The sequence below is a fragment of the Condylura cristata genome, unplaced genomic scaffold (assembly GCF_000260355.1).
Source record: "Condylura cristata isolate star-nosed mole 26May11 unplaced genomic scaffold, ConCri1.0 scaffold00035, whole genome shotgun sequence".
Taxonomy (NCBI): Eukaryota; Metazoa; Chordata; class Mammalia; order Eulipotyphla; family Talpidae; genus Condylura; species Condylura cristata.
Window position 1 is genome coordinate 6600694 of NW_004567136.1, and position 23206 is coordinate 6623899.

The 23206-nt window shown below is 52.5% G+C and overlaps 1 protein-coding gene across 1 annotated transcript in view; it reads left to right on the forward strand.

Moving 5' to 3' along the window:
- Positions 1-23206, forward strand: part of PCSK6 (proprotein convertase subtilisin/kexin type 6) — a 103709-nt gene that overhangs the window by 34801 nt on the left and 45702 nt on the right. Inside the window, exons 7-11 of the mRNA XM_004693085.2 lie at positions 372-544; positions 5260-5472; positions 8785-8885; positions 13167-13270; positions 14875-14992. Coding sequence (XP_004693142.2) covers positions 372-544; positions 5260-5472; positions 8785-8885; positions 13167-13270; positions 14875-14992 — 709 coding nt within the window. The remainder of the gene's footprint in view (positions 1-371; positions 545-5259; positions 5473-8784; positions 8886-13166; positions 13271-14874; positions 14993-23206) is intronic.

A 23206-nucleotide genomic window follows, 5' to 3' on the forward strand; every position in this document is an offset into this window, starting at 1 on the left:
TTGGTACTGCTCTTTTGGGTCAGGGGGTGCTCACAAATGTTGCCATGTAAATGAATGGTACCTGCTTCTTCTCTTTACAAAACACCTCTTCTTGGCCCACTCTCCTTTCCAATAGCCCGGAAACCTGTTTTCCTAACGGTTTTGTTTTCGTTGTTTCCATCATGTCTTGGGGCTACTCATCAACTTGACCTGAGGTGTCATTTGAACTCTTTCCCTTTGGCTAACACTCCGCGTGGACAAGGGTTTCCAAATGACATTGGAAAAACTCCTAACTTCCTGGGGCTCTCCAGAGGGACCCCAGCACGTGGAGGGCCACCTCTGGGGCTCACAGAAGCGTGAGCAAGCAGCTCCAGCCTCCCCTGTGCTTACAGGTATCCGGATGCTGGACGGGGATGTGACAGATGTCGTCGAGGCCAAGTCTCTGGGCGTCAGGCCCAACTACATCGACATTTACAGCGCGAGCTGGGGGCCAGACGATGACGGGAAGACGGTGGATGGGCCCGGCCGGCTGGCGAAGCAGGCCTTTGAGTACGGCATTAAAAAGGTGTGAGTAACCCGGGGCTACGATGGAACTTCGGGGCCGAGGGGAATAGTGATGATGGTTTTGACATTTAAAAGGCAGAGCCCCGCAGTGGGACCACAGAGGCTGGGCTGATCCAGAACCGCCGGGAGGGAGACCACATGGGAGCTTTCCACCAGTCAGAACACACATGCCCACCTGCATGGAATGGCAGCCCCCAGGCTGGCATCTGCCTTGGCTCTGTGCCTTGGAGCCCGACGGGCCCTGCCTGAGGGGTGTATGCAAGTGTGTATGGGGTTCGGGCTGCCTAGTCTCATCATTTAGCCTATCTGTGGGTGGAAGATAAGTCCTGGGCCTTAGTCCACCTGCCCACAGAAATGCCCAGTCTGAGCTTTCTGTGGCCATCACGGGGTGCACAAATCCAGCTCCCTGACCCCATGTTGGGGACCCACCTCAGTCTTGTCCTCCCTGCCAGCATGTCATCGGTACATTTAGAACTTCTTGAGCAGAACCTTACCAGGAACTAAACAGAACTAACATCCAGCACTGGTTCTCCCCCTACTGAGCTGCTGAGGGGACACGGGGAGGCTGGCAGGCCCCTCCACGAGGCTCACTGGCCAGGTCCACCGCCACCACTCTGATGGCCCTTTCTGGGGTCTTGTGTGTCAGAAAGGCAGGGGGAGGCAGGAAGGGCTGGCGACCACCCCGATCTTACAAACTGGGTGCCCAGACAGATTTCTGGGCCAGGACAACTTGTCCTTCTTGCAGCCAGCAGAACTGTGGTCAGCGTCCGGGTGGCCCAGCAAACCCCAACCCAGAGAGGAAGGTATGCCTCTGCAAGGCCAGCCAGGGTTTGGGCAGGAAATTCTGGCAGCCTGGGGCAGCATTCCTGCCTCTGACTTCCATGGGAGCCGGGAGAGCAGGTGGGGGAGGGGCCGTTCTATTATTTATACCTTTAAAATATGTTTTAAGTTACCGTATTGTGTCCATGCTTCGTCACTGAATGGTGGCCAATAAATAGTTAGTGAATAAATCCACTAGTACCAGTCTTTTTGTGTGTGTGTGTCCCTGCCCATCCCCCAGTCCTGCCCCACAGAGAAACAATTTTTTTTTTTTAAGTTTTTCTAAATAATATGATTTGATTGCTCTTCTGGATGTATGATATTGGTCCTTTTTCTATTATTTATTTATTTATTTATTTTATACGGGGTTGACCATTGGCTCTAAAATGCCACAGCCACACCTGACCCTCCCCCCAGCCCCTGGCTGGTTTCCTGCATCCTCAGACTTGGCAGGCTGAGATCACAGATGCATCACCCTGAACCTCAAGGCCAGGTGAGCTGCTGGCACCTCCTCCAGGTGTGACCACGCTCCAGGAGGCCCAGGCCGGCCTCCCTGCTGCTCTCTCCCTGAGTCCCCTGGGCTTGAATGTCTGAGCAGCCAGCGACCCAGAGCAGGGCACCCCTCCTCCTGGCCTTCAGGCTGAGCTCAGCCAGGCACTCCTTGTGAAATCCAGGCAGCCAGACCCACACAGCACGTGAGCCTCATTCAGCCTTGCTTCCATGACAACATGTAGTTTCCTGGGTCCCCACAGTGCCAAAGAAATGCCAAAACCATTCAAGCTGCTGAACTCCCAACTGCGCCAGGTGCTGGGCCCAGGGCATTCTAGAAGGTTCGGGCATGACCAAGTCAGGCACTGTCCGCAGAGGGGCTGCCTGATAAAAAAAATGTCATCTCCCCAGTACTCAACTCCCACCACCTACTGGGTCTTCTGGAGCCCACTCTTGCCAAGTGAAACAGCCTCCAATTGGGTTGAAGCTATAAGTCAGAGGGTGCGTGCTCTGCTTAGAAGATATGCTTCAAACGGGTTCATCCTGCACGTCTGTCATCTCCACAAGATGATTTCTAAAGATCTCAGGTTTTCGGGCAGAGGCCCTACTTCCAGAAGAGATGCTGGTGGTTTTCAAAGGATTTTCCAGGTTCTCACGTTCCCTCAGGTCCTGGGAGATGGAGCCTGGGAGGAACTTTGGAGAGGTCTGGAGCAGCAGAATGCTGAGCAGCGTTGCTTCATCGGCTGTCAGAGGAGTGAGGAAATTGCAGAGGGGATCATGTGGTTCCCCGTCATTCTTGTCACTATTTCTTGAAATACTGAGGTCATTCTTTTTTTTTTTTAGTCATTGGAAAGTAAAATATGTCACGTAGGGAGCCTTAAATCGCAGCTGTCTGAAGTTGTCACTGAGAATCCTCCTGGAAATTTGATGATCTCAAACCCAACCACAGCCCCCCATCTGTTTTTCCTCCTCACCACCCCATTTGTCACTGATGGCCTCTTTCTGTAAAGTCTGACTTCATCTTCGGTAGATGATGTGGTTTGGTGGTGGGAGGCTTCAGAAGCCATAATTGGCATGAAGCTCTGTTTAATGTCAGCCCTAGTGAGCCCTCCCATGGTCTGTCATCGAAAAGGAAGATTAAACGTCACTGTGGCCGACAACGCTGGGCATCTACTGGCCTCCTGCTACGGTGCCTCTGAGCTCCCTGGTGACTTCTCCAGTGCCCGGCAAGATGCTGAAGTCCATTTTGCTGGGGCTGTGCCTGCTGCTTTCCTAAACAGAAAGGCAAGGCCGTGGCTAGGGTGAAATGCCCCATGTGGCTTCCATCCCGTGGCTGTCCTGTGAACAGAGACCTGGAAAGTCAAAACGCAGCTCTCAGACCTCGGTGTTTCCCTGGCTCGGTCAGTCCCATGTTCTCTTTCCAGAAAACTTTTTGGAAGTTTTGGAAAGAGGCTTCTGAGGCCTGTGGGAATTGATCCAGAAAATGCTGTGTCAGAAGATGCTGGCCTTGGGCATTTTAGGCCCTTAGTATCCAAAGTGGAGTCCAGGCCCGCAGCATGGCATCACCTGGGAGCCTGTTAGGAACAAGCAATCTCAGGGCCCTCCCTGGTGGCGCAGCGGGTTAGGGCACAGCCCTGCAAGCCAGCCGCAGCCGCTTCAGTGTGAGTCCGATCCCCGCCCCGGAGGTGACCCACATGGCGCAGCAGACCCCTCCTGACCCGCCCGCTGCTCCCCTCAGCAGTGTACTTGGTCCATCTGCCTGTTCTGCTCCCCACTCTGTCTCACCGCCCCTATACCTCTCTCCTGTACCCCAGTTCTGTAGGAATAAATAAATAAATCTTAAAAAATAAAAGAAACGGGCAGTCTCGGGTTCCGCCATAACCCACTGAGTGGGAATGTGACGGCGCCCCCGGGAGTGGGAGATGAGGCCACTCTCTGTGCTGAGGCTACATAAGGCGGCACCCTTCGCTTTGATCACTGACCTGGAGTCGAGTAGGGAGCTGGAGGTGACAGTGTGCGCGAGATGGTGGGCTCTGACGGGCTAGACACCTTCCCTGGGAATTTTCATGGCTTTGAACTAGCTTCTGATGAATCTTTTCCTGCAGGTAGTTGTATGCGTAGACCCACCCATTTTTCTAGTACTCTGTGCCTTCCTCTCAGAAGCTTGACCCTTTTGCTAAATGTGAGTTCTGTCCAGCCCGTGGCAGGGTCCACCTTGGAGATGTGAAAAGCAGAGAGAAATGAGGTGGCTTGGAGCAGTCGGCCTGGGCCAGAGGACCTTACCTGTGGACTCAGGGACAGTCTGGGAGGGGCTGGAGGAAAGGCAGGAGTTAGGACATGTATGAGAGAGGGCACCGTGGCCCACTTGCCAAGGGGCGTGCGTGGGCTTCCAGTGCGCAGGTCCGTTCAGCAGTAAGGATTCGGTGTGTCGCTGTAGATCTTGCAGATTTGGGGGTGTGTGAGAGGGTGAGGGGGGTATGTTGGGGACTTGTGTGGGAAGTTACCTCTAAGCCAACCAGTGTGTGGAAGCACGCACTCCGTGCACGTCTGGAAAGGAGGGTCCCCAGCAGGTGATTGGTGTGGAGACCCATGTTGTGTCCCTCTGAGAGCCGGCCGGGCACCAGCAGTCTGTCCACACTCTTGGGCCACATTTTCAGTGTGGTCTGGAATTAGCTGATCTTCAGCTGGTGTTTGTGGCTGGGAAGAGCTCTCGGTTTGCTGGGAAATCATTGATCCTGTGGGTGTGGGCTCGAACAGAACCGTGGAAGCCTGCCCCCGGGCCCATGGCTGTCTCTCAAAGCCTCACTTTCGCATGATTGTTCTTGAAAACAAAAACCTACACTCCAGGGGAGCCGCCAGCCTTGGCTGGCATCGCTAATCTGACATGTCAACGCTTCCCACGGTGGGGACCCCAGAGGGCTCCCAGGATAGCCGCCAGCAGCCATGGGTGTTCTGGAACACAATCCTTCTTCCTCGTTTGCTCTTCGCCCAGAATTCATGGCCCCACCCCTCTTTTCAAAGAGTTGGCTCTCTAAGAAGAGTGCTGCTTCAACTCCGTCGTCAGGAAGACTCGCTGTGCTCCCCCTGGACTAGCTGTTGTCCAGGCAAGTTGACACGCCATCCCCCGCCATCCTCGCTCATCTCAGCACCACTGCGGGCACTGTCAGGCCCTTTAGGTCGTGGGTGATTATCATGGAAATTATAACTCTGGAGTCCAGCTTGTAGGAAGGTTCTCGAGTTTCCTGCGAAGAGAGACATCTTTTGGGCTTGCTCCCCAGCCCCTGGGCGTCGGTGGCATGGGACGGTCTGGCCACGTTCTTCTTTGCTTGAAGGAGGGCGCCCCCGCCCGCCCCCACCCCGGAGGTCCTAGCTGCAGACTGACTGACACCTGTTCTCCTTGTCCTCCAGGGCCGGCAGGGCCTCGGCTCCATCTTTGTCTGGGCCTCCGGGAATGGCGGGCGAGAGGGGGATTACTGCTCATGTGACGGCTACACCAACAGCATCTACACCATCTCCGTGAGCAGCACCACGGAGAACGGCTACAAGCCGTGGTACCTGGAGGAGTGCGCATCCACCCTGGCCACCACCTACAGCAGTGGAGCCTTCTACGAGCGGAAAATCGTGAGTACTCCTGGCCACGTGGCGAGCTCGGGGGAGGGGGGGCACACCCTGGCCCTCCGGAGGTCAGTTCCTTTTCTTAATGGAAAGACGAGGCAGGTCCAGGCCAGTCTATTCCCGGCCCCGGGGAACCAGCCTCACCCAGCAGTGACCTTGCCCAGCCTCTTGGCGACGGTCCACAGACCTGCCTTTCTACTCTTTGCACCAAAAATACCAATTAAAACCCTCTCTGCCATGAGAGCTCTAAAAATATCACTTAAGGGTGGGGTACATTCAGCGTGATGCGTCTGAAATCCTGTGGTCGCCTCGCTTGCGTTCCAACTGACTGGTTCTTTTTCTCCAGTAAGAGAGAAGCTGGGGTTTGTACAGGAGCAGTTTAGAAATCCACATCTTCTTCCAGACCTTCCCCAGTGACAAAAGCGCTTTCCTTGGACACTTTCTGGCCAGCAGTGCTTTGGGTCACTCCAGTCAAAGCACAGAAAGTGTGATTCAGCTTTTAAAAAGTAACTTGCCGCTCGGCATGCGGGTGGAATGTGGCTTCTTCCCTCACCCCTGTGTTTTCCTCCTTTAAAAAACAGGAGGAGGAGGAGGGGAAGGTTTCGAGTCCAAATTAATGCAGAATTCAAATGCACAGTCATTAAGTTGGTTTTTAGACGTTTTAAAAATGAGACCACGGAGCTGGCCAGACATGGATTAATTTTAAAGCTCACTAGCATCTTTTCATTTCTCCTGCTGCTTAACCACTTCTTTAGAGATTATTTGCAAATTTATTTTTGCATTTTTTCTGTGGGAGCATACAGGCTTCCTGTTCTCTGCTTTGCTCTGCACCAGCCCAAAGGTCAGCCACGACCATTCCATGGTCAGCCTGGCAGTGGCCTGGGCCAGTTAACGAAGGTATTAATTTAAGTTGTTATTTTCCTTTTCTCCGGGAGCGTGCACCCCTGGGACAGGCCGCTGAGATTCTCAATAGTGACCTGTTCCTCAAGGAATCCAGCTCGTTTGAACAGGGCCTTGCTGGGGTCTCACATGGAGACCTGCTGGCTGCAGTGGTGCAAGTGGGGTGTGTGGCCCCTTGGAGCCTAGAGACTTCATGCTGGGGGCCCCTACGGGTTCCCCAAGCAGGGGAGTGAGCAGGCCTGGCGGCCTTATCTGCTTGGTTGCTCACCAAGGGCGCACACGTGTGTGGGTGTGTACACATACAGCTGCCTCAGCTGCAAGGTGCTCTTGTTCTTTTCTTTCCTCTCTGTGCTGACCATATGGTAAGAAGAGTGCAGTTAACTACACAAGAGCAAACGCTCCCAGCCGGAGCTGCTGACTGTCTGGTGCTCTTCTTGGACAGTATGGGTGTCATTTCTCTTCTTTAGATCAATTCAGCTGACTTTTTGTGCTGAGCCCCTGACCCTGAGTAAGGGCCTGCGTCATCACCCTGGACAGCAGGCGGCACACAGCCTGCGGAGGCCAGGCAGGTTGGGATGCAAGCTCTGTGCTCCAGGCTGGCCGTTCCTCTCCGTCCAGGGAGTGCTGGCCACGGCACCTGCGGCGCGGTGGGGGATGCCTGGCTGAGAAGGGGTATTAGTGAAGGGACGGATGCCCGAGCCTCTCTCACGGGTCTGCCCTTCGTCCTCAGAGCACAGCCCGTGCTCCAGGCCACCCCTCCCCGCAGAGAGGCCCTTCTGCTCACTGACTGGAGAAGCAGCTGTGGGACCTCCCTTGCTCCGGGGAGCTTGGCCTCCTGCCCAGACACCCTCACTTTCCCTTACTGGTCACCACTAATCAAGCACAAGGATGTGCTGGGTGTCCACCTGTGGCCTTCACAGGGGCTGTGTGAAGGGCTTGTCACCATGCCCGTTTGCAAATGAAGATCCTGGAGGTGGCATCCTGCTCCCTGTTCTTTTGCCCTCAGCTGCCTTTCCCATCACGGAGATGCCTCACTTTTGGTCGGGGTACAGGGGGTTGCAGCAGAGGCTGGTCTCTGCTAGTGTTTCTGTTAAGTCCTCCTCTGTGTGTGATGCGGCCTGGATCCCTTCTCCCTGGGAGATGGCCCTCCCCACCCCCTGCTGAACGATAATGAAGGAAGATGCTCCTTGGGGAGGAGGGTCTGGCTTACATCATCTGGGGATTCTTTCTCGGGGGTTCTTCCAACAGTGGAGCCCAGCAGTTGGGTGGGTGCGTTTGCTTCCTCTTGCTTTCATTACAGATTAGCAGCTTGAAACAGCGCCGATGTGTTAGCTCCTAGCTGTGTAGGTCAGAGCGTTGCATGTCATGAGGCTGAGGTCCAGAGGCCGACCCAGCTGCTTCCTTGCAGGAGCCTGGAGGGGAGAATGCACTGCTCGCCCAGCGGGTGCTGGCAGAAGCTGAGCTCCCATTTCCTTGTGGGCTGTCCCCGAAGGCCGCCCTCGGCTTCCAGAGGCCACCCGCATGGCCTAGCTTGGGTGTCCAGCTCCCTGTCCCAAGAGCAGCACCGGGCCGGGGCCTCCTGTGCCTGCCTCTGCCTCCCACCATGAGGGGCTCTGTGATCGCTTTGCCCCTCCTCGCCCCCGAGATCAAGGTTACCCTCTTTGATTTAGAGGCAGCTGGGGAACAGCCTTAGTGGCAGCTGCAAAGTGCACAGGGGCCCAGTCTGTCTCGCACGGGGGTGTCACAGCACTGAACCCCCACGCGCTCCCACACGCTGCTTCTCCACTGCACGTCCAAGGCATTTGCGGGTAAGGCAGTGTGGTCCAAGGGCCCAGATGTGGGGTCGCCCCCTGGGAAGGGAGCACAGAGCCCCTGCCGGCCCGCGCGGGCCCTGTGAGGGTGAGCGCACCCTGGGTGGCCGCTCCTGTGGGTGGACACTGCTGTGGGTGGACACTGCTGCAGTCCGAGGAGGACATTCTGGGGGAGAATGAGCCTCAGCGGAAACTCCCCGGGCTAGCTGGGCTCCTCCGCGTGATCCCAGTTGTTCAGAAGTCGGGGGTGCCTGGGGGTGGCAGAGTGGGCTCTGGCGGGTCTGCCCGCAGGACCCCCTTTGTTTTACCTTGTCTGGCCTCCGGTCCCCCACACATCTCCGCAGTAGGCAGGGTCTCTGGCTTCCTGGTGCTGGTCTCCTGTGCTGCCTCGCCCTGCCCTCACCCCGTACGAGTTTGCCCTTTCAGCGGGTCCACGTCTGCCCAGAGCAAAGCCCCGTGGCGGGGAGCTCCAGAGGCCACAGGCAGGCGCCAGGCGGCCGAGAGGCAGCTGCGAGGGCCTGCCCTTCTCTGGGCCGCTGGGCCAGGCCAGCATCTTGAGTGGCCGCTGGCCTCGCCTGGAGCTGACGTAGCCCCTCGGCGCCCCCAGGTGACCACGGATCTGCGGCAGCGCTGCACGGACGGCCACACCGGGACCTCCGTCTCAGCGCCCATGGTGGCGGGCATCATCGCCCTGGCCTTAGAAGCCAAGTAAGTACCCACGCCCCTTCCTTTTCCCTTTTTCGAGAACAATAAAAACAAAAGCGGTGTTGCGGTGACATACACGCCATGTGGAGCGTGCCGTGGGGCACGTTGCTGTGTGACTGTCACCACCCTGCGCCTCGCTCGCTCGGCCGCCATCCAGAACTGAAGCCCTGTGCCCGGAAACAACGGCCCCCCGATTCCTCGGCTGCATCTTCCAAGGTGAAACGCCACAGGCTGGGGCTTTGCAACAGACCTCCGCTTCTGCCCGGCCTGGAGGCGGCGCTCCCCTGTGGGGGCGTGAGCGAAGCCACAGGAGCAGGGGCACCAACATGTAGACTCTTAGGGCCTTCGCCGGCCCTGGGTGCCTGGACCCCACCTTTCTGGGGGCAGCACTGTGAGAAGTGAAGAAGAAGGTGCTGGGTCCTCTGAGGCCTCTCCGTTGGCTTGGAACAACTGAGTTCTCCCTGTGTCCTCGCCTGGTCTCTCTCTGTCTCTCGGGTGTCTCCAGATCTAGAATTTTGTAGGGACACCAGAGAGGATGAGGACTCGCCCTAGTGACCGACCCCATTTCGCTTTCATTATCTCTCTAGAAACCCCATCTCCAGGTACCGTCAGACTCTGAGGTACGGGGTTAGGGCTTCCGTATATGCATCCAGGGAGGAACCGGAATCTAGTCCCTGACACCCCCATTCTCTTCCTCCCCACCATTCTACTGTCTGCCTGTGAACTCAGTGCGTCAGACTCGTCTGATTGGGCCCAGCCAGGGTTTGTCCTTTCGCGTCTGGCTCTTTTTACCCGCGGGGTCTTCGAGGTCTCCTGTGTGTGGTGTGTTCTTAGTGGATATGGCATGGGTCCTTCCCTTCATGCCCTTTGCAGCCCTCACAGTCTCTTCCCTTTGTAGGACCCCAAGGGGTAGGTGGGTCAGAACTCCAAGCCTGCCTCTCCTCGTGTATCGCCAGCCAAAATCAGACTTTGGACAGCTACGCTGCCCAGTGCATACGTTGACAATATATGGGTGAGGTTTTATCTGTCCTAAGCCAAATGCAATTTCTAGAGTTGTTAGTGCATAGATGAGTCATGAAGGAAAGAGAGTTTACTGTGCATGCAGCCCTGGGGTCAAAAGCACATTTTGTTTTTCCTTTTTTTAATCGTTGTATTGCAATATAATATCATAGAAATTCTAGGGGCTCGTCACCGGGCATCTGCATGTGTGATACTCCGTATGTATGTCTCAAAGCCCAGCTCTGTTCTTCAGTTCACCATTGCCCCCACCCTGTTACCCCCTTCCCTTCTGGGTGACCACTAATTGGTCTTCTAGTCCAGAATTTATTTTTTGTTCTATTTAACTCATCTGAAATGTTTAGACTTCAGAGCTGGCTCAGAACAAACCAGCCATTTGAAGTAGTATTTGTTGCAGATGAGATTTTAAATGATTCAAAAATCATGTTTGGGATGCTTAAACCCTTGTAATTATGTATGTTTGCATGTTGATTTGCACAAGGCAAAAAAGCATAAAACTCAAATGCTACCAATTTAGCAAAGTAGCAGCTAAATATTTTCAATTTCCAGGCCAAAATGTTAGCTTCTGTGTCCTGGGGCTCTTTTTAAAAATTCTAAATAATTAGTTCCTTGAGTGGAAAGCTGCATTCCCATGCTTAGCAACTCATTGTTCCAGGTTTTCTTCCATTATTGGAAACAGGCATGGAATTTTGTTAGCTGAAGCTAAATAGAAAACAAACCCTGTTTCGATGCCCATTAAACTTGGCCCGTGGACACATGAACACCCCAATAGTAATCTTCCTCATCATGTAGCTTCTCAGAAATTTACAGGTGGCGAATAAATCAAACTGCACTGAAAACACTTAAAACTTTGAAATGGATGCATTGGTCTAGGGAGTAACACATTACATACCGGACATGGGGGGCCTGAGTCAAGGAGATTGGGGGCCTTGATGCCAGGCCTGTGGCTCTCGGGCATGGGTGTGGGTGGGGGAGCTGGGCAGGGTGTGAGGGTGCTATGTCCATTATGTGCAAGAATTGTCCCAACGTCATCTCACTGTTTGGAGCCAGTCTTGAGAATTCCCGTGGATCCCTCTTCATCAAGTAACATTTCCAGCACCCTTTTTAGACATGTTTCCCATACAGCTGATATTCTGATTTCCTTGCTGTTGGCTGTAAGTTTGGATTGCCTCATAATGAGGTGGTGTCTAGCTTTCTCTCTCTTTCTGGAACTCACACTTCCTACTGGCATCTGGCTGTGGCCATACTTTCACAAGACCCACTGACACAGGCAGTGACTTGTCCCAGCTCTTAGGTGTCCCTGAATTTAGCCATGTGTGCTCTGAGCCCCAAAGCCTGTGCCCCACTCCACCAGAGAGCAAGACTGTGGATCACCTGGGACCTCAAAATCTTCCTCTAACAATGAGGTAGCCATGGGCCCTCGGGAGAGGCAGTACAAGCGTTTGATTGCAAGTCAGCCATGCCCAGCTCAGGCCTGGACACTGCACTGAGGGACACAGTCAGGATGAGACAGACCTTGGTCAGTATTCCTGGTGACTGGCACAATGGCAGGGACATATTGGGGAAATCAGGAGAGACTAGGATGAGAGCCTTAAGAGTGGGAGCCAAAGGGGAGAATGCATGTGTACCCTACAACTCAAGCCATGGGTGGCCTCTGGTAGGAAAACAGGCAGAGGGGAAGTTGGTGGGAATGTAAAGTGGTGCAGCTGCTATGGAAAACAGCATGGTGATTCCTCAAAAACTTAAGCAGAATTTCTGCAGGATCCAGCAATTTTGCTGGTGGGGAGAAACCTGAAAGAATTGCAGTCAGAGACTTGAATGTCTGCATACCAGTGACACAGCAGCTTTATTCACAGCGGCCAAAAGGTGGAAAGCAACCCAAGTACCCATAGGTAGATGAATGCATCAACAAAAACCATGCAAGTGATGGAATATTACTCAGCCCTGAAAAGGAAGGAAATTGCAACATGGGGCTACCATATGGATGAACCTTGAGGACACTGTGCTAACTAGAATAAAACAGGCACAAAGGGTAAATACTATCTGATTCCATTTACTTGAGGCTCTCAGAGTAGTCCCTTGCAGAGGCACAGAAAATGGAATGATGGTTGTCAGTAACTAGAGATGGGGATGAGAAGTTGGTGTTTTCATGGGTGAAGAGTGTCAACTGGAAAGAAGAGAGAGCTCTGGAGGTGGTGGTAACAGATGCACAACCATGTGAATGGGCTAACAGCACACTCAGCACACTTACAAGTGGTTAGGATGTTATATTTGTAAACACGTATAAACCAAGTGGCTGATGGAAAGAGTGGTGGCCGATGTGAGTCTGGTAGCCCCAGCAGGGAGGCTTTGTCTGTGGCCCGGTCATAAGGTTGTGCTCCGAGCAGGTTACGAGATGCCATCGTATCATGGATCTGGAACTGTGAAACAAAGCAGAAAATTTTAGCTTAGAATCAAAGAATTCTGCTTTATGCATTTATGTCACTAGACATGAGTTCTTTTATTGAAATGTTCCTCCTTTGCACCAAAATAAAAATACTGTACATTGAGAATTACTACATTCCTGAATGAAAATCTGTAACTGCTGGGTTCATGCAGGGTGGGATCTGGGTACACGGCAACTTGAGCTCTGATGCACCCCAGAATCAGCTCCTTGTGCTGGGAATAGCCCCAAAGACTGATAGCCCATGGCTGTTTTGTTGAGGAGGTCCTTCTCATTGCTAAAATTCCTTATGTAACCCTTGCACACACTCAAGGGTTTTTTTTAATTTGTTTAACTATTTATTTATTTATGCATACAGAAATGGGGTACAGGCCAGAGGTGCAGGGGCAGTGAGAGAATTCACCAGAGACAGAGTGGGGAGAAGAACAGGCAGATGGACGAAGTACACTGCTGAGGGGAGCAGCAGGCGGGTCAGGAGATGTCTGCTGCGCCATATTGGGGCTGGAGATCGAACTCGCACCAAAGCAGCTGTGACCAGCTTGCACGGCTGAGTCCCAACCCGTTGCACCACCAGGGAGGGCCCAAGCCTGGGTTTTTAATGCTCATGAATTTGAAGTCACCCCTTGAACTATTTTATCTTAGGATTTAATCACTGGAAACCATTCTTTACAAAGAGGTAGTGAAATAAGCCCTTCCTGCATGGAGCCTGAAGGGCCCCTCAAGTCTGGACTTAGGCTGGCTCCCCAGGGCACTGTCTCTGCTGGGCCTGTGCTGCCATTGTGATGGGCCTGATGGCTCCAACAGCCTGTCCTGTGTCATTGCAGCAGCCAGTTAACCTGGAGGGATGTCCAGCACCTGCTGGTAAAGACGTCAAGGCCGGCCCACCTGAAAGCCAGTGACTGGAAAGTCAACGGTGCGGGTCATAAAGGTGAGTGGCTTCTCCTGGGCCAGGCGAGGGCCGATCACCCCTCCTGGTAGGCCCCTCTGGGAGGCCTCCTGGGGTCTGCATGAAAGGGTGATGTGAATTTCTCAAGAAGAAGTTCCAAATATCATAAGAATGGAAAGGATGTAGCCAGAAATTTAAGGAAAAAAATCCCAGGACATTACATTGGCATTCGCAGAGAAACCTGAGGTCCCTAAGGTCAGGACCCCTAAATTTCGTGATTTTTACCACATGTAGGCACCAAGTGTCTGATATAAACTTAGTCATTCTCCTTAAACTCTCTTTAAATTGACTGCCTATTCCATTTTTTCCCCCATAAAGAAATGTATTTTGAAAGGATACTTACTACATCTGGTTAATCACGGGCTTGATGTGTCATTATATTTTTTTCATGCCCATGAGCACAAGATCACTGTGTGTGTCGCCTTGGAATCCGCCCTGAGTAGCTCTGAGATTTTGAAAGGAGACCTTAGTTTCTTCAACGGGAGAGGACAGTGAGATAGTTTTGTAAGTTACTTTCTAACTGTAAAACTGTCAGCAAGCCCTCATCTTCTAAAGTGAAGTCATAAAACAATGAGGCCTCTACCTTCCTCACTGCCCGCTACAGACCCAGGTACCATGAAATCAACCCATGGTCTCGGCTCGTAACCCAGAGACTCAGAATCTCTCAAGCAGGTGATGATTGCACTGCCTTTTCGGGCGTCTTAGCAGAGATTCGTGAAAAACGTTTCCGTCATGGTATAGTAGGGAGGACTTTTTTTTTCTGGTGCTCAGGTTTAATTCTTTCAACACCCTGATACTCCTCGCTGCTGTAAAATGTAGGCCAGGCGTGCTTCCCCTAAGTCCAAGGGACGTCGCTCGCATAAAGAGGCCACTGATGTGGGCTGAACACCTCTGCTTCACAGGAGTGCTGGTGGCGGTGGTGTAGGCTATACCGAGAGCTGACCTACATTTCAATTTTGGCCTAATTAAATAGGAAAACGGAGATATCAAGTTCTCAACCTTGCCTCTTAGAATGAAGCCTTGAAACTCTCCTGTCTTGGCCAAATCAAACATGGGCTCGGGCCAGCTCATGAGCACACTCAGGTCCGTGTGGGGTGCAGTGATGCTCCCTCTGAAGGCCCTGGGGGTGATGGCAGGGGAGGAGCGCAGCCTCACTCTGCCACAGTCACTGCGTGTCATGGTCGCGTGAACCCCGAGGCGCCAGGCTTTGTTTCCTGCGTCCAGAAACCAGCGATTCTCGTTCGTGTCTTTTTCTCATGAGAACGAGCTACATGGCCCTCTGTCTCCACATGTCCACTCTGCACCCTAATGGAACGACCTGCCCTGGCGAATTTCCTTCCCCGACCACCTCCCCTGAGACATGTGGTTCAGAGAGAAAGTCAAGCAGGGGGCCTGAGAGCTGTCCTCAGAGGGCGGCCCTGCGCCGGGGCCCGGGGCGGTCTGGGCCCTGCAGCCCTGCCGTGACACCAGTGTTCTGCCAGACCGTGGCAGCCACGGGGCAGCCGGGAGCCAGGCTGCGAGGGAGCCGGGCCTCGCGCCTCTCCTGAGGGAGCAAGGGCAGTCGGGACTGAAGGCTGTCTTTCCAGTTAGCCATCTCTACGGATTCGGCTTGGTGGACGCAGAGGCCCTGGTCATGGAGGCGAAGAAGTGGACGGCGGTGCCGGCACAGCACATGTGCGTCGTAGCTGCGGACAAGAGACCCAGGTGAGTCTCCCCGCACCTGGCCGGCTGGACCGCACCTGCTGTAGTGCACTGATTGGGCGAGGGGACACATTCCCTGTGTGTGTGTGTGTGTGTTTGTGTGTGTGTGCAGGCGCATGGCAGGGTGTATAAGCGTGTCTCATGACTTGTGAAGCCAGGAAGAGTATCTCTTCCTAACCCGCGTCTGTGTTGGGTCCTTTTGCTCTTGGGGGTCACTTCCCTCTCTCAGGGGCGTAGGGAATCCGCTCCTTCACTGAAACCTCAGCCTGGTGTTGGAGATTCTTCTCCATAGGATTAGCATTGCTGACCACTCAGGGCCCTGCCTGCCTGGAGTGTTAATGGGGAGCGGCAGTGAGTGTCCCCTCTGTTGTCACCCACTGGTGGCCTCAACCCAGCCAGCCCAGCCTGCCCACCCGCAAAGCCTGTGGTGTGACTCTTTTGGTCAAGGGCAAGAGTGGCAACTTCCGTCCCTTCTCTGGTGCAGGCGAGGTTTTATGCAGAGCACAGCACAGCTCTGAGTTCCTTTTATGTAGACTCAGATAACACTTCTGTAGACTTAAAGGGGGGCTTTGGCAGTGCACCCTGGGGCTCTGGCCACATCTTCCTCCATGGGGAGGACATACCTGCCTTGGCCCATCTAGCAAGTTGTTTAAATCAGATGCTGATATGTGTAGTCTGTATTTATTATGTAAAGAAAAAAAAACCACCATCCATTGGGCCCTCCTCCGTGCTCCCTCCAGCCGTGCTCCACCCCACGGTGCTCCCACCCTGCCGTGCTCCACCCCACCGTGCTCCCACCCTGCCGTGCTCCCACCCCGCCGTGCTCCCACCCTGCCGTGCTCTACCCTGCCGTGCTCCCTCCCAGCCATGCCCCACCCCGCTGTGCTCCCCCCCACTGTGCTCCCACCTCACTGTGCCCCACCCCATACTCGTCCCTCCGGTTGTCTAAGTTTTGTGGTCACAGTCCCCTGGCTGTTTATTTTGTCCACTGACCTGCTTTGTGTCCTGATATCCCACATGTGGGTGATGTCAGCGTGTTTGTTGTTCTCTTTCTGACTTACTTTGCTTTGCATTATGCAAAATGTTAAGTTAAAATGAAATCAGCTGTAAAGTCAACCAGAAGCAGGGATGCTACTCCTTGAACAGAGGAAATCACATGATTCTTCTGAATTCTGCCATTGCAGCATCCTTTCTAAGAAAGAGGATGGTGTGTCTCTAAAACTAATACATGATTTTTAAGCAAATGGAGTGCATTTCTTTCTAGCTGGAGCTCACTGTTACCTGTAGAAAATAGGTGTTCGAAAAAGAAACGAAGAGGTCATTAAAGGTGACTCTTGCTTTATCAGCAAATAGAGGTCACTTTTTGAGATTGCCTCATCCTTGAATGCATCCACCTCTTACAACATGCCCGTTGCTGTAAAAGGTGGCCTAAAGTATTTCTTGATGATGCCTTGCAGTGTACTAGGAATTCTTCTAGAAAGTACTGGCTGGGTGCATGGCCATGGAAGGGACTTTTGAAAAATTGTGTCTTGCCCTGCTGTTCATCGTAAAGACTGGCTTTGGCATGACCGCCCGAAGGCCAGCCGACAAGCAAGCAAATCTCATTCTTGACATTTTGAAGCATCATTTTCTCCGGGGAGCCTTACACACAAGTTGTCTGAGATAAAGCAGGCTTTTGCTTTCTTTCGCTACATTTGTTGGAAAACGCCTCGCACAAGTCAGGCGCCGCCGGACCGAGGGGCCCGCAGTCTGCTCCCGACCCCCGGTGCCCACGCCTGCAACTTTCCTGCCCACAGTCCCCCAGCCGGGCGGTTCCTGAATGAAGCATTCTTCTCCCGCCAGAAATAGTTTTAAGATGGTAGAGTGGTGCCTAGGTGGCGAGGGGTTGTTTTTATTTTTATTTTATTTTGTTTTTTAAGTGAAAGCGCCTGGAGTCTAGACAGCACAGGCTGAGGGCCCCAGCCATAGCACACAGTGTGACATTGTTCCTGTCCTTTGAGGGAAGAAAGGACTCACCAGTTCCTGTGCAGGGGAAGAATCAGACTTCTGTTTCCAGGGAAAAGTCATCTTTACATTGAGCCACTTCAGTCTCTCTGGAATACTCAGCCAACCTGCTGTCTGTCCCAAACCACAAGCTTACCGACACAGTTAATTGTTCCCCAGTTCACGAGGGGAGAGGGTGGAGGAGAGACAGAAAGAGAGTGAGGCGTGGCAGACAGAAGCTTCCTTTGTACCCCGAGTGCCCTCGCCATTGTCACCTGCCTGGCGCTTGAGCCAGGACTCTGGCATCCGCCTGGCTTCGGCTCGCTTCTGTCCTCGGGGCCCTCGGCTGGCTTTGCCTATTCTTCTGGGACCATTTGGCTTAGAAACGGAGAGAGCTTGTCCCCACACCTCTCTTCGCTGCCCCCTCTGCACACACAATCCCCATTCAGGTGAAATCCTCAAACCTCTGAGTGTCCCAAGCCAGGCTGAGCGCAAAGTGAGAGACAGTCAGACTCACAGGCCTGTGCAACTGCGTGCAGCATGCTCACTGCTCTCCTCTCGAGCAGGACAGGGCCCCCGTGGTAAGCAGAGAACGGTGTCCGCTGGACATGTGGGTGTCCTAGTGTGGGCAGGGTCACAGGTTGTGCAGCAAGTTTCAGGGCCAGGCGTGATGGTCACTTGCCAGGGGTAAGAGTGGGGTGCAGTGACCTCTGTGTCCTCTCCTGCTCTCCAGCCCTGACCTGGCCTTTGCCGTGGTTCAGAAAGAGGTTCCGCATGGCCAGTAGGAGGACCCTGTCCGCAGGTCCCTCCTGAAGGCCCCAGCCTGCGCTGCGATGCCAGCATGGCACTCGCTGTGTCCCAAGGGAATGCCAGGTACCTGTGGGTGTCGCTGCACTGACGTTCTCTGCCCCATACCACCTTCACCTGACCTTGAGCGTAGGCAGAAAGGCTGGCAGCAGAGCTGAGGGGGCTGCCCTGAGAGCCAGGCAGGAAGCAGCCCCATCAGGAGGAAGAGGAGGCAAAGCTGAGGCGTGGCTGATCTACAGTTGTCCTTCGCCTCCTGGGGGACAGGTCAGGCCCCAACACGCCAAAGACCAGAGTCTGAGGATGCTCAAGTCCCTTCACTGCAACAGTATATTTGCATCTTATATCCGTCCTTCTTTCTCCTCCGTGTACGTAAATCAGGCTGCTGACAATACCTGACCCAAGGCAGGTGTTATGTAAATGGTTGTTACACTGTATAGTTTAGACAAGAAAGAAAAAAGTGTACACACTCAGGACAGACCCAGCGACCTCATAGTCCTCACTACGTCGCAGTTTTCCATCCTCTGTGGGTTGAAGCTGTGGATGCGCAAGTTGTGACTATAGAGAGCTGGCTGTAATTTGAAGAATGGCCATGCAAAGGGGCACCCAAAAGTGAACCCCAAATATCAGCATTTCTAGTCCGGATGCTGCACTTCTAGGCTGTGAGGTTTGGGGATGTAGGCTGCCTCTGTCGAGATCCCCCATCTGAGAGAGAGTAAAAGTCCCCAGCAGCATGGAACTAAGCCAGGGAGCCTGACCAGAGAGACGGGAAGAGAGAGGTGAGCATGGGGGGAGCAGGCCCGCGCCCCTCACTTCCAAGGTGCTACCAGATTTTGCTGAGTCTCTTCTGTACAGTGTCGCTCACCCCGAAACAGACCAAGCTCCCCTAGAGGGCAAAGCACCCCAAAGGCAACTTCGGTGAGCACTCTATCTAAATACAGGGACAAGGAGGAAGTCACTTGAACGCCACAGAGGCACGCTCGCTAGCAGAATGACGTGCCAGAGCCCTTCCGGACACACCGCTGTTTAAAACTTTTCTTCAATTCAAGGAAAATAAATAGAATTATGACCAGTGATAGCTCTGTGCAAAACTACTTTAACATCTCAGTGTTAGATAGAGAAGGATGGATACTTTTATTGACTTTCTTCGAGCGGAAAAGAAAATCAAGCTTAGCATAATTCCTGTGAATGAGCAAGAAACCCAGTTATGAAATAATCTTATTTGACCCTTCAGGGTTTTCTAACCAGTTCTTCCCTTGCGTCTTAAAATATCCAGGCTGCTGTGGAGCAGTTTATGAAGCTTTGAGCAAAGAATATATTGTAAGTGATGAAGAATTAACCACTGGTTTAACCACTTGCTGCTCTTATTTTTCTGGTATTTAATGAAGCAGACCATGCATGATGGCCTTTTTATAACCACTCTATTTATAAATAATACATAAGCATAGTGGATAATGATCATAAGAGAGGATAATGACTATCAGGCGCTGGTGATGTACCTGACATGATTCTGAACCCTTCATGTGTATTAACTATTCAAAAACCTTGACAAGAATGCGAGATTTGGGGAAAACTGAGGCAAAGGAGTTAAGGAACTGGGTAGGATACAGTGGGGTTGAGCCGCCCCCAGCGGCCTGTCTCCCAGAAGGAGCACGTCACAGGAGCTCAGGACTAGACAGGTGGAATGACCTGCTTGTCCCCCGGGAGACCGCTCCCCCCACTTCTTTCCATGGCCCTGAGGAGCTTCCCTGGCCTGGATCAACTGCCTGTGGGGGTGGGAGGGTTGCGCAGGGGATGGGGTGGGGGGGCCCCAGCCCAGGTGTCTCATCTGGCTGTAGCTGACTTGGTGAGCAGGACCACATGGCCACAAAACCCTGTTGGGGGACCTGTGTGGCCCCAGGAGCCCACTTGTGCAGGCACAGCCTGGTCTCACGTCTCTTAAGAAATTAACAGCCCCTGTTCCCTTTGGACTCTGTCCCAGGCAGATGCCCCCTACTCCCCACCCCCACCCTGCCTAGTGCCTCCTTCCCTGGGACCCCATGTGTGCACATCTGGGGGCTGTATGGCACCCTTGCTTCTGGTTTCTCTATGCAGTCACTCTTACATAGGGGTAAGAAAACTCTTGGTGTGCTCTGCAGCCCTGGCCTAGGGTAACTATGCCTGCACCATGACATTTGTCTGTTTCCTCATCTGTCCTGATACCAGACACTGTGAACTTGCAAAAGCTGCCTGTTTTCCTGCAGCCCTGTGCTTCCAACCTGATGTTTGATGCACACCTGTTTTCTCCAAATTGTAAATGCTACTTACTTCTAACATAAGTATTTGAATTTGCACTTGAAAACACAGTTGATTCTATTATTCTCAGAAGTCATATTCTATGAAGTCACCAGGAGCCCTGAATTCTTAAATACAGAACTGTTGCTTCTAGAAGTGCAGGCTGAGGTTCCTGTGAGCCCCCGGCCGCATCGGTCAGTCTGTCAGCCAACCAGTTCATCCCACATGTGGTGTGAGTTTCTGTTTAAAGAAAGCTTATTGAATGCACATTGTTGATTCATGAACACCGGGTTCGTGACTATCAGTTTTACAGCTCATACCTGAATGAAGTTCGTCTAACATGTATTTTCTCCATACGGCGTGGTGCGGCTTCTTGTGCTTGGAGACACACTGGCACTGCACTGGGGCTGTTTTAAATAGTGAGACCGCCAACAAAACTATGCTACCGAATAGATCACAAAAGGACACTTGTTTATAGGATAAGAACTGAGGCCAGCAGGTAAAGCTTCCCCTTGTTCAACCTTGACTGAGAATGTATATAATGAGGAGCTCAGGTATTTGCTGCTTTGCTTATTTATACCCACAAATCACTGAAAAGCACCACAAGTGTTGATTTGAGGGGTTGCTAGATCTTAGTGAGGAGGTGAATTTGCAAATATGGAATCATGAATAATGAGGATGACTTTTTTACTCCCCATCAGGAATGTATGGGTTTGGAAGGAATGAATAGCCCAATTCATCATGAACAGCATTGTTTAATTTAATGTAATGGATTAGGCTCTTTTTTTTTTTTTTTTTAGTTAAATTTTACTTCCAGCCTAAATGATGTGCTGTGGTTTGAGAATCAAAAATAATTTTCTCTGTGGACAGTTGTAAATGTGAACTCACCTGGATAAGATAGAATCTGTCTGTCTTTGACCTATAACCATTCTGCCAAGAATGTAGGTCCTAGAACAGATCTAAGAAGAGACTCAGAAGCTTCTGGCTGTGACCTCCACAGACTGACTTGCTGTCCTACAATTTAATTAATAAGTCTGCCCCAATTAGCCCCTCTCCACTCCAGTCATTACCCCGCAGAAGGTCGCTGAGAGTGTTTCATGGTTGACCGTCCAGTCTAGTGGAAGGGCCTTGGCCCTTCACAGCCCCCGAGCCCCCAGACAGATGTCAAATACAGAAGGGAGGACCCTGCTGCCTTCCGAATCTGGTGGGTGACCGCAGCATGACCTCAGATTGGTCTCCCGACGTGCTGCCCCGGCCCTGAGTGTGGGAGGCGTCACTGCCTTAAGCGGTCTGCTCTTGAACCTGCGCAGAGAGGACTCCAAGTGGGGACTGAGGTGCTCTGACTTAGCAGCTTCCGCTCCAGAGCAGAAAGACACGTGGTGCCGTGGAGGGTTTCCCACCGGTTTCCCACCGACCACCTACCCCGCACTTCCACTGGAAACTATCTTCCTCACGGATTGTTATTCTGACACCTTGCAATTCTCAGTCATTCAAGGCACTTGAATGTAACAAGTTGGCAACTTGTTTCTCACCACCTTTGCAAGATATTAGACAGGGTATTATGCACCACAGAGAAGGGCTGTGGGCCTGGAACAGCGCTGGGGGTGGGGCAGGGAATTGCCAGGGTCCACTTCTTTACAGTTTCTTTTCAATTAAAAAAAAAAAAAGGCTCTCCCTGGTGGCACAACAGGTTAGGACACAGCACTGCAAGCCAGCCGCAGCCCTCCAGTGCAGGTTCGATCCCCGCCCTGGAGATGACCCACATGGCACAGCAGGCCTCTCCTGTCTCACCTGCTGCTCCCCTCAGCAGTGTACTTTGTTGATCTGCTTGCTCCACTCCCTGCTCTGCCTCTGGTGAATCTTCTTACTGGCCCTGCACCTCTGGCCTGTATCCTCTTTTTAAAATCTTCAAAAAGAAAAAAAAAAACTTCAAACCCAAGGCAAAGTTATAAAAAAAATCTTGGTTGTTGATGGACATTGCCTGGGTGAGATGTTTCAGGATATTTTTTATTTTATTAATAACTTGGTTTTTTCTATCTGATTTTATTACAAGAATGTAGTAGATAATATATATATAACCTACAAAATATATGTTCATCAACTGTTAGTGGCATCAGTAAGGCTTCTGGTGAAAAACAAGCTATCCGTTAAATTTGGGGGGAGTCAAAAATTATAATCCTATTTTCAGCTAAGCCAAGGAGAAGTGGTGGGGGGCAATTCTGTGCTCCTAATCTCTGAGTTCAAGAGCAGTTCCAGAAGAAGGCCCTGGTATAAATGGCCAGGAGTGCTTGTGAAGACTGTTGGTTGGTCACCCCCCACCCCTCAGGAGAAGGGAGCTGACCGAGAGACTTTAGGAGGAAAGGGGACCACTTAGAGGGCCAGTCATCAAGTCAGAAGTGTGGCCCAACAGGAAGTGAGAGACTCTTCCCTCAGAGGTCTTTTGGAAGTAGGCCAATCTCCACAGCTAAAAGTCACAGTCTTCGGTTCTGGGCGTTCAGTCTTGTGGGACCTTTTTTTTTTTTTTTTTTTTTTAATTTATTTATTCATACAGAACTGGGGTGCAGGCCAGAAATGCGGAGGGTGAGAGGATTCACCAGAGACAGAATGGGGAGCAGAACAGGCAGATCGACGAAGTACACTGCTGAGGGGAGCAGCGGGCGGGTCAGGAGAGGTCTGCCACGCCATGTGGTCACCTCCGGGGCAGGCGGGAATCCAACTCATGCAGAAGTGGCTTAAGCTTCTTAGTGCAGTGCTTTAACCCGCTGCGCCACCAGGGAGGGCCGTCTTGTGGGACCTTTTGACTCCTTGGGCTCCTTTTTAGGGTTCTAGGTCCAAGAAAATGATGCTGCGTATGAGATTGACCTTTTTTTTTTTAAGATTTATTTATTTATGCTTACAGAACTGGGGTACAGGCCAGAGGGGCAGTGAGAGGCTTCACCAGAGACAGAGCAGGGAGCAGAACAGGCAGATCAATGAAGTCCACTGCTGAGGGGAGCAGCGGGCGGGTCAGGAGAGGTCTGCCGCGCCATGTGGTCACCTCCGGGGCACTTAGGTGGCTGCGGCCAGCTTGCAGTGCTGCGTCCCAACCCAGTGCACCTCCAGGGAGGCTCAGGATGACCGTTTCGGAATCAAATCGCAGAGGGGCTTTTTCAGTTA